At 36.7% G+C, this 12,062-nt stretch overlaps 1 protein-coding gene across 3 annotated transcripts in view; it reads left to right on the top strand.

The window, feature by feature from the left end:
• The first annotated feature begins 2,788 nt into the window (after positions 1 to 2,788).
• The window catches only part of TTLL8 (tubulin tyrosine ligase like 8), a 45,557-nt gene continuing 36,283 nt past the window's right edge, over positions 2,789 to 12,062 (top strand). Inside the window, exons 1-3 of one of the 3 annotated variants that reach the window (XM_039337251.1) lie at positions 2,789 to 2,814; positions 3,365 to 3,462; positions 10,278 to 10,373. In XM_039337251.1, coding sequence (XP_039193185.1) covers positions 3,399 to 3,462; positions 10,278 to 10,373 — 160 coding nt within the window. In that variant the 5' untranslated portion in view covers positions 2,789 to 2,814; positions 3,365 to 3,398. The other 2 variants (XM_039337260.1, XM_039337268.1) reach the window with 2 other exon arrangements.

Below are 12,062 nucleotides of genomic sequence, written 5' to 3' on the forward strand. Positions count from 1 at the left end.
TTGATGTTGCTTTAACTAAAATCACAGAAATATCACAATTTCTGATAGATGTCACTTGTAGATATGATCACAGGGACACATAATGCTTCATTCATAGATTATACAAAACAATAATGTAGTTTTCACATAGTGTAATCTATCAAAAGAAGAAAATGAATAAAGCTGTGTTTGGTTAGGGCAGAAACCCAGAAATCTGTAAGTCTGAAATCATGAGGTTATTGAGTGCAGTAAATGATGATGAATGTTTTTGATTTACTTTTGTATTCAGTTTACTACTTTGATAAATGCTCAAGAATATAAGGCAGAATCAGCTAAAAGAAACCAGGATTTTTTAAAAATGTTGATAATTTTGAAATATGACTTGTTTCTACTTTAGCCAACAACCTTGACTAAAAAAATACAGCCACAATTGTCAATGGGAATTGCGACTGTGCAGATTTAGCTATATGTTTAGATGAGCCATTTTCTTTTTGTGGTTTCTAAAGTAGGAACAGGTTTCTTTCATTTGTCATGAAATGTCAAATCATTTGTCATCCTGGAAAGAAATATCACACTACCGCCTGTTGATTTTGTATTACACAACTTTATGGGGGTTTTAAAACTGAAACAGCTTCAGTGTTCAGAGTTTTTCACCTTAATTATCCATTTCTGTACCAAATTCTATTTTTGATATGATGGTCTTATAATAGTTCAGTACTAATATATGGTAATATATTAAAAAACTAATGTTGATAGCTGGAAAATATCTGACCCTCCTGAGTGATGTATGGATTATGTCCAAGAAAGCAATAAGAGAGTATGCTAACCAAACTTACACTCCAGTTATTTTCATGCTCAGATGTCACTTTTGAAAAAGGTAATTCCTGGGTCCCAGTCATCCCTAACTCCAGTGATAGAGAATGTGAGATAAGGTCTTAGAGCAGGGGTCCCCAACCCCTGGTCCATGGACCGGTATTGGGCCATGGCATGCCAGGTACCGGGTCACACAAACAAGCAAAGCCCCATCCACAGGATGCAGGCAGCACACAAAGCCATGCCCCCTCTGGTCCGTGGAAAAACCTTTCTCCATGGAACTGGTCCCTGATGCCCAAAAGGTTAGGGACCTCTGCCTTAGAGGATAAGTAGTGTCAATTGACAAAAGGCAGCACTTTTTGATATTCTGCTTTCAAATCAGAGAAAACCTTGCTGAAAATAATGAGAACTCTAAACTGTGCGCAGAAATGAACTGGAAAATACACAGTTTAAACAAATTATATTATGCGATAAGAGTAATGATGTCTGATTCACTTTATACTTCGTAATCATTAGAATTTAATTATAGAAGATGCTGTGTCTATCTGATTTTTCTAAACAGTAGCAATTATAGTAGTAATAACGGTATCAAATGTTTATATTACAGCCTGCTCCTGTGTTTGAAGTATTGTATATGTACATTCAAAAGAAAGAAAATGCTAAAAGCATCAGTAGTATCAGACAAATTTGTTCTGGAACACAACAAAATACGAATAAAGTATAAAACAGTCAGTCATGAATAAACTTAAACATGGACATTCTTAAATATGGTCATAGGCATCTTATATCAACAATATTTAGAACAGGTAGTCCTTGACTTACAACAATTGCTTAGTGACTGTTCAAAGTTATAATAGCAACTGAAAAAATGACTTACGAACATTTTTCACACTGCAGCATCCCCATAGTCATGTCATTTAGATTTGGACATTTGACAGCTGACTCACATTTATGATGGTTGCTGTGTCCAGGGTCATATGATCACCTTTTGCAACCTTCTGACAAGCAAAGTCAATTGGGAAACCATATTCACTTAACAATGGTGCTACTAAATTAACAACTGCAGTGATTCATTTAACAAATATGTCAAGGAAAGTTGTAAAATGGGGCAAAACTCACTTAACGAATTTCTCATTTAGCAACATAACGTTTGGGCTCAGTTGTGGTTGTAAGTTAAGAATATGACAATGAAGGTCTGAATGTGTACTAACAAAAAACAAAACAAAACCCTAAATCAAAACATGTTCTGGTTTATCATACCCCTTTTTATGTTACATCATAAATCTCTTATAGGAAAAGAAAGAAACAAGTGTAGAAGTTTAACTAATTTTTGTATCAAAAATTCCAGAAATGTTTCTACGTGCTAATGAATTCCTCTCAAATGCTAAATGAAAACTTTCAAAGCAGAATGAAGGTTTCTGTTGCAGAAGACAAGTTTAATAATTAACATGAAGAATATAACTTTCCAGTTACAGTAATAGCCAGCAACAAAAACATAAACTTCTGTATCAAAATTAAGCATTCCTCAATAGGATATTGGTAATCCAATGTGTAACATCTGATACTTGTGCAATGTTACAAAAACAGTCCTAGAATATGGACTATGGACTTAGAAAGGAATCAAGCCAGGATTGGAACAGGTGTGATGAAAAAAAATGCTTAGATGCATGTACTGTGGGCAGCAAGCAACATGCGTTTGAAATTGAGCTGATTCATACTTTAATATACTTGTGCAATTCCTATTCCTTTTCAGGATTCTTAATACAAAACTGTCTAACTAAATGCATTTGTTACCACTGAGACTGGAGCTTAATCAGTAAAAAATAATAATACAGAGTTTACCCCTTTCACAAATATGTTTGCTTTATGTACAATTCCCTACCTACAATGCACAAGGTTGCATGCCTACAGAGGTCACAATGGTAGTTAGGTGTAAGGAGCAATGTAACCCTTTGTAAGGGGAGGATTAAAGGAGAAGTCTCAGGTGTCACCAGGTAGAGGAGCTCAGCTGCTTCCAGGAGGGTAAGACAAAATGGAAAGCAAATAGCCAGAATGCCAATCTAGGGGCCCTTTTGAAAGTCTAGTAAGTACATGATAATGAAAGAAAGATGACATGAAGAGAGTGATTGACTACATATTCCTAGGATATGCATCAGAACCTTGTAAAAATGATTTAGGAGCTCAGGTATTCATGAATAACAAATTACACTTTGGGTTTTTCATATCAATTCACATAAATGGTGTGGTTAAGCATAAACAGGGTTTCCATTTGTTTCTAGTGATAATATGTATTGATGGTACATTTTGTTTGGAAGTAACTAAAGAGGATGTTTGCTTCTCCTGACAACCATGACAGATCAGTTTAAGGACTACAGTAAAGTATTCCATGAAAATCATATGTTTAGAAATTCACAGTTAAAATTATATATTTGGTAGTAGACAGAAAAGTTAAGGAGAGATTTAGCCATACCTTAAAAAAGGATTTTTTAATATTTCATTTTCTTGAATAACTGCTGCTTGTACCTTTTGGTTGAAATATAGTATTAAGGTTGTAATATTTCTCCATTGGCAGGACTGTGACAAAACAGTGAAGCAACAATGACAGGATGAACCGGCTTCATGTAGAAAGAAAATCTAAAAACGAAGAAACAAAACATGAAGGAGAAAATAGTTAGTATTTACAAATTACAGCATCGGGGTTTATTAATGGGGTTGTGGGAAGGGGAGTATTAAAAGCAAAACAGGGAAATGACTGGATAATTACATGACCCTTAAAAGATCATCCCCTTCAATTCCACACTCAGTCAGAAACCTGATTTCAACTTCAGAGGGAAATATCTGATCTGTCTCACTTCTGTGTCATTTAGTGCAGGTAACACTTCCCAAGATCAGAAAAAGGGGGCATATCCTGTTAGATAGCAGGAAATGAAGGAATTTGGTCAGGGGAAAATTTAGTCTAGTTGTTCCTTTGATCTAAATACAAATCTTCCCACTGATTGCAAGAGAAGATAAAAAATTCTAAATTCCTTTAGGAGGAGGGGGAGATAGTTGTATCCTTCATTTCCATCCTTCAAAGATACAGTTGGCAAAGTATTAAGATGGTGAATACTCTGTTGTCAGAATGCTCTGATCTATACACAGAATGGTATTTCCATGTCACTAGAAGTTCAACAGATTTTAGTTTATGCCTTCAAGTCAGTCTTGACTCCTGGTGACTGCCTGGACAAGTCCGGTCAGTTTTGTTGGCAAGATTTTGAAAGTGGTTTGTCTTAGGGCTGAGAGTTAGTGAGTGGCCCAGCTGGCTTTATGCCTAAGACAGGACCAAAATTCATGTTCTCTGGTTTCTGGTCCAATACCCTAATCATTCTCTAAATGGTATCTTTTTGTAGCAAGAGAATCAACCAATACGATTAATCCTAATTAATATATTTATTATTCACCTGCTGTGGTGAAATAGTCTTATTTCACTGCTTCAGTAAGATGAATCAGGAATCAACGAATCCCATGAAATTCTATTTCTGACTCCCTTTTACTATTGGTATTCTAATAACCATGAGTTCGGCTCTTTTAAGCTATATCTAGAGTTGAACTTAGGCTTTGAAGAAGCAAGGCAGAAAGTAGGGTATCGGAGTAGAGTGAACTTTTAAACATTGGTGTTGGAGAAGATTCCTAAGAAAAAACACTGATAACCAAGAAAACAAATGGATCAAATCAACCAATCAATCAGAGTTCTCACTCAAGGTGCAAATAATCCGATTCAAATTATTATATTTTAGACATATTATGCAAAGACTTGGAGATAATAATAAAATCGATAATGCTCATAGACTCATTAGGCTGGAAGGGACCTTGGATGTCCTCTGGTCTAAGAAAAAGATGGCAGGAAACGAAGTGATTAGCATCAATGTGGTTGGACTCAATTATAGCAACAATATGTGCACTGTTGGAAGACATGAAGGACCAGGTTGGGAACAGATCCACCTGGATACGGTAAGAGTTCATACCATCTTGATAGCACATAATCAAACTAAATATAGTGAAGACATAAACTCTTACAGTGAATTCCAACCTACTTTCTACTTTAGAGTAAGTTTACCAGAATCCTTAATTATGTAGTATAGAGTATCATAGAATTGTAGGGCTGTGAGGGATCGTGGAGGTCTTCTAGTCTAACCTGCCCAGAGCAGGAGTCCTTATTCTATCCTATACAAATAGTTGTCTAATCATAAAAAAACTCAGTGATGGATATCCCAAGCAAGCTGTTCCACTGACTAATTGTTCTCACTGTCAGGAAATTTATCCTTAGTCCCAGTTTGGATCTTCCTGTGATAAGCTTCCACTCATTGCTTATTGTACTGTCTTCATTGCTCATTGCCTCTTGTACTGCCACTCTTCCCCGTGACAACCTTTCAAGTATTGGAAGATGGCTATCGTGACCCTTAATCCTTTTCTTCATAAGGCTAAATATACCTAGTTCCTGTAGCCATTCATTATACAGTTAGCTTCCAGACCTCTTATCTTTGTTGCTCTTCTTCGACTCTTTCTAGATCTGTAGCATCTTTTTTTTATTGAAAAGTTTTATACAAGTTTTAAACAATATCCCCCCCTAAAATAACCCCCTCCCTCCCTCCCCCCTCACTTCCCAGAGCTGGTTACAGGGTTACAAATAAACAAGCAAATTCTAAATAAACTTATCCAATTATACAAATAATAAAATCGATAATATACTTTAACTCAAATACAAAAAAGGAAAAAAATTAATAATATAAGCATTTCCAAATTAAGAACTATAAATAATTCATAATCTGCATAATGCATTTTAAACCCATATCATAACCCATATTTACTCTACATATAATTTATCCATCTTCACCTTGCTGAGGTGTATATTTCTTTTAAACAACCATTCATCCATAATAAACACAAAATTTCCCCTCCAATATAACCTAACCAATAAACTTACATTCAATAAAATTGGCTCTTTGCTTTTTACCCCTAAGAAAGTCTATTAATATCCTCCTACTTAAAAAGTTTCAGCAAACCATTCATTTTCTAAAATTCTCACCAACAGAGATAATTAAAATTTGAATTCTTTTACACATTTACCCATAATATCTCATAATTATTTTTCACTTTAAATTAAGAATTTATAATATATATATACTCCCAAATATTTAAACTTTTCCACTAAATCAACACCTTCTATTATTCTTTTTCTTTACATCTACATACCACACAAATCATTCACTGTTCCTTTAAAACATACTAAATACAAATCATCACTATTCCTTTAAAACATCTTCTATCTCAAAAAACTACTACAAAAGTTCATCATTTCCTTTTCTTTATTCTAACATCCATCTTCTGCTGTTTTTTAAATTTACGTCTATAGGCTGCATGAGTCATTCTCGGTTCCTTTAAAAAATCTTCTGTCTCAAGAGACTGCTGCAAAGGTTCAGCCTGTTTGTCTCCCACATCCAATAGCATAGCACTTTCAACCGGCTGCTCTTCCAACTTTTCTTTTATTATCTCAGGTCGTAAAGATAATGGAGAACCCACCTTCAAAACCAAAATGTAAAAATCTTTCGCCTTTGACATTGTATTAAGTCTGTAATATATCCCCGCATAATTCAGGACTATTCCAACCGGTATATCCCATTTGAATCGAACCTGTCGTTTTTTGAGCTCATCAACCAAAAAAACAAAATCCTTTCTTTTTCTAAGAATTTTTGAAGGTATTTCTTTTAAAATTATAACATCTTGAGCTGCAATTTGAAATCTCTGCTTATAAAAAGCCTGTAAAATTTCATTACGAAGTGATCTCCTAGAAAAATAGATAACCACGTCTCATGGCAAATTCCTCTGTCTTGCAACCCTAGAATTAACCCTAAAAACTTTTTCCGTCTCTCTCAATATTTTTTCAGGCTCAGCCCCCAAAATGAAAGCTATATCTTTTACCACCACTTGTCTCAAATCCTCTTGAATATTTTCCTTCATTCCCCTTATTCTTAAAGCAAATTCCATGTTTCTGTATTGTAACATAGTAATTTCATCCTGTATTATTTCCACATTATTTTCCATTTTGTCAATTCGATCTTCCAGTTTTTCAAAATTTTCCACAACATCATCAATACACTCATCCAGAAGATCTATGTGACCAACAAACTTTTGAAACGCAAACGCTATGTCCTCTGTTAGTTTCATGAATTTATTTTCAATAAAAACCTCCATCTCTTCTTTAATCTGTCATGCCTTTTTTCCAAGGCATCCGGTAAAACTTTAAGTATACATGCTGGAGACAATGGAGAAGGTGGTGGAAGCTTAGACTTAGCTTGCTGAGCTGTCTGCATTACCGGGAAGATCGAGGCTTTAGAAGCAACAGAAGCTCTGAGACGCTTTGAAGCCATTTTATTTTTAAGACCACTTATAAAAAGTCTGCTAAAATCTTATAAAATCAACAAATACTCCCCCCCCCCAAAAAAAAGGAGAAGGGGAAAAAAGACAAAAGCCCCCTTAAAAGAAAAAAAGAAGATTCTTGCAATTTATACAAATACAAAATCTGTTACATTATTCCAAGTAGAAGTTCCTGTCCTTTCACTCAATGAATCAACATCTCAGCGCCATTTTTCACCACTCTTAATTAAAGGAAGGAGAAGATAAATTCTTTTCCAGAGTTAAAGTCCGAAATAATCCCCATTTTAGTCTCTCCTGGTCAGCTCTGTCTGCTTTAAATTTTACTCACAAGTTCATTTTAAGCACAGATGTGGAAGCAGCGTCTAGCTTTGCCCTGGGAAAATCAGGGCAAAGGCATCCTGGAATGTGGAGAACATCCCAGACTCCATGGGAGCTCTCACCCTCTGACCACCAAAAAAGAAAACTTTGGGGCCTCAGGGAGCTCTACCACTATCTGAGGAAAGCTCACCTCCTCCCCTTCACCCGGGGAGAGAGGTTCCAAGCCGCGAGACAGCTGTTGCTCGCTGTCTCAGCTGGCTTTGACACATCCCAGGGTGGACGGCTGAAGAAAGCCGCCATTGCCACGGCCGTCACCACCGGAAGTCAGCATCTTTTTTGTATCATAGCAACCAGAACTTGACGCAGTATTCCAAGTGTGGACTATTAGTGCAGTACAGAGTGGTACTATCAGTTCTCGTGATCTTGACTCTATCCCTCTGCTAATGCAGCCTAGGACTGCATTGATTTATTTTGGCAGCTGCAGTTCACTGCTGGCTCATTCTTAAGTGGTAGTCCATTAGGGCATCTAAATTCCCCTCACAAGTACTACTGTTGAGCCAGTACTGCCAAGTCTGTGTCTGTGCATTTGGATTTTCCTGCATAAGTGGAGGCACTTACTTTTCTCACCACTGAACTGTATCTTGTTGGAAAGGGCTGAATGCCCAAGTATGTCGAGATCCTTCTGAATTTTGAGTCTGCCTTCCAAAGTGTTAGCAATATACTCCAGTTTACTATCATCCACAAATCTGATGAGTGCCCCTTCATCCCTCATCTAGGTGGGATGATCTAGATGATGTTGAATAATACTGGGCTCAAGACAGAACCTTGACATACCTAATTGTATGCTTCTCTTCACATACTGTAGATGTAGTTCCATTGAGGACCATACAGCTTTCCATAAATAAGTGTCCTAAGAAGATGATAAATGATTGTATGCAGAGATATAGGTTCAGCTCAATCCTGCAGGACATACTTCCATCTTCCCACATAAAGATGTATAAGATTATTTTGTATTTTAGGATGTCCATATGAGCTATGGGTTAGCTATTGCAAGAGATGGAATTCTAGGTCACAGTAAATGGACATTTGGTTTAAAATAATTATGGAACATGCCATCTAGTAGTTTACCCTCCAGTATATATGACAGGTATATGGATGAGTGTATGACAAGTGAAGGAATATTTTATTCTAGAATGTGCACTGGTACTTACAAAAAGTTACAGATCTAAATCTTAATATATGAAAATGATGTGATGAAATGACATCATTTATAACAATTTGGCTTCAATGTGAAGTAATTAAAACATTTAAGGGGTCCTAAGGTATCTTCAATTTGCCCTTCTGAAAATAAAGAAAAATTCCAAAGATTCTTAGAAATCTTTTCCTCCCAAGAATTTATATAGTCTTTTCCAATCTTAAAAATTCTAACATCAGAAAGATGAGGAAACAGGTATGGAAGATTGGTTTAGCAGTATCTCAGGAAAAAGATAGCAAAAAGGCAGTAGGCTAGGCTTATCAGACTCTGAAATGCAGGGGACATGCCCAGTGAAGCAGAAAATAAGCTCTACTGCAGAGGTCCCCAGGGACTGGTTCTGTGGAGAAAGGTTTTTCCATGGACTGGAGAGAGCATGGTTTTGTGTGCTGCCTGCATCCCACGGATGGGGCTTTGCTTGTTTATGCGGACCAGTTGCTGACATGCTGTGACCCGGTACTAGTCCACAGACTGGGGGTTGGGGACCCCTGCTCTACTGTGATCCCAGTCATTACTGGTCAGCTGACCTCATTTCCAATGTTGTTATCCCTCATGCAACTGCCACCGGATGTTGTTGGCTGAAGAGGGAATGACATTATAGTAACACAGGTGTAGCTTGGGCTACCTAAGGAGTCTCCCTCATGGTTTTACCATGAGATGAAAGAAATATCATGGGAACAAGGCAGAGAAAGGTTGTTGCCAGGCTATGGTTCAGCATAATCAATAATAACAGTAGCAACAGTAGCAACAATAGTGCATTAGAATATCTGCAAAAAATACCATTTGCCTGCAAGTAGGAAGTGACAAGACCATAAAATAGAGAAAGTAATAGAAAATGAAGAAGCTAAAGTGCTCTGAGAGTTTAGAATCTGAACAGACAAGCACCTGTCACATAACACCCCAGACTTAACAATTATTGATAAGAAAGACAAAAAAAAATGTCTGGATTGATATGGCAGTACCTCAAGACAGCAGAACAGAAGAGAAAGAATTGAAGAAAATCATAGAATAGAAAAAGTTGCAAGCAGAAATAGAATGACTGTGGCAAAAGGAAGCAAAAATACTACTAATGGTAATTGGCATTTTGGATGCAATCCCAAATTAACTGAAGCATTACTTGAACACCCTCAGCACTGACAAAATCACCATCAATCAATTGCAAAAGGCAGCTTTACTTGGAACAGCTTACATCCTGTGACAATACCTTTAACACCATCAAACAACACCATTGGCCTATTCTACGTCCTTGGGAAGGACTCAATAGGTCGCTAAAAATGGAAAATCCTGTCTAAATATCTGGCTAATTGTACAACAAACCATAATTTATTGAACATTTATAGACCTTCTGCCCTGTAGGCAAGATGCCAATTTGCCTCTGATTTGAGCATTCAGAGGAGGCCTGCCTATTAGTTTATTTAATTCCACATATGTAAAAATGCACTCCAATTCTAGTTTCTACTCATCATCATTCATCTGACAAGTTTTGCTCATTTTCTATCAGGTTTAACAGAGTCTGAACTTTCCCCTGAAAAGAACCTGAATATTGCTTTGGACAATTGCCTTCCTGTAGTTTCCTGCCACCATGGGATGTTTCCGGGTATGTTTCCAGCATCTATATACTGGAATATTAATCATTCGTTTTAAAAAATATTGTGAAATATTTCACGGGAGCTGATTAACACACACAGTGCATTTTGGTCGGGAATATATGGTATAAGAAAATTAGAGCAATTTAATTATATTATTATTTTTGTTTTTAATTTGCTAATATTTATTTTGAAAAGGAGTTAAAGTATGTTATGGATTTGATTGTTAGTATAGTTGGGTAATGTTAGTTAAATTATGATTGTTTTTTGTAACCCTGTAATCAGCTCTGGGAAGTGGGAGAGGGGTGGGAGGGACTTGGGATATATATTGTATAAATTTTTAAAAAACTTTTAATAAAAAAAAAGAAAATTAGAGCAATTGTATCTGATCAAAGGAGCAAAAATAGAGCCTTCAGTATGCACTGTGTGTATCTGTCTTCAAGTCAGTTTGACTCCTGGTGACTGCTGGACTACTGCCTGCAGTTTTCCTGGTAAAATTCAAAAGTGGATCGCTCTTGTGTTCTTCCTAGGACTGAGAAAGACTGACTGGCCCAAGGTCACCTATATGGCTTTGTGCTTATGATGGGACTAGAGCTCAGATTTCTCCCATTTCTAGCCTATTGCCTTAACCACTACACCAAATTGGCTGCAGTACAAATATTTTTACAGGCCCTCCTATGGTTCCTTTTTGTATTAAAAAAAATAATTAAAAGAATGAGAAGCTGCCATATTTAGGCCCTCCAGCAGCATCTTCATTTATTCCAGGAATACTGTAACTATAGATCCTGAATCGTGCCAAAACTTTTTTAAAAAATGATGATGGGCTGCATCTTAACGCACAGTTTGGAAGTGTACCCAAATGCCCAGAAAAAAGCATGGATAGTAGAAAAAGTCCTATGGAAGAGGGCAGAGGGAGATAGCATTCTGTTAAATCCATGTTTTCCAACTGCTTTGTCCCCATGGTAGTGATTTTATGAGTTACACTCCCCTACCATAGTCCTTTGTGAGAATGCTCCTAGCTTCTTATTAGAATTCTAAATGTGTCCACCAACCCTAAAAGGTTGAAGACTCCAGAGTAAAGGATTAGAGCTTTGGACTGTGCTCCTATGATCCCAGCCATCGTAGGATTCCAACTTCAGAGAGTATAACATAGATCAGATTCTTTTTTCTGTCTCACTGCAAAACGCTAGTTCATTTCTGTATCAAAATACTCTAACACAAGGGAGTCTGTAACTGAGGTGTGACTAGTGGTTGGACACAGGGAGTAAATAAACCACTGGGTCCATCAGGTATCTCACAACCACAACTCCCACTCTGACAAAACATTTAGATTAGGCCTGAAGTCTGTACAACTGAATGACTAAGGTTAAAAATTACAGAGCTGCCAATAAGGAGAAGGAGAAACATCATTGCTATTGCATCCTCCTGGTTTAATTTCTCTGAGTACTTTAGGTGGAGGCTGGAATCATGAGACAAAAAAATCTGACTCTAGATTAGGAAGTTAGAAAATTAAAAGTTGCTATCTTTTTACAAGATCTATGGAGACATGCCTATCTGTGGTCAGAAACCAAATATCCAAAGAGCAAAATGTCCCTTAAACAAATTTTATAATCCGTCTTTGCTACATCCATTATGGGTAGTCCTCAGTTAACAACTGTCCTATTTAGTGACTATTCAAACTTACAATGACGCTGAAAAAG

This window comes from Crotalus tigris, unplaced genomic scaffold (assembly GCF_016545835.1).
Source record: "Crotalus tigris isolate CLP2741 ecotype Arizona unplaced genomic scaffold, ASM1654583v1 scf7180000017549.6302385, whole genome shotgun sequence".
NCBI lineage: Eukaryota > Metazoa > Chordata > Lepidosauria > Squamata > Viperidae > Crotalus > Crotalus tigris.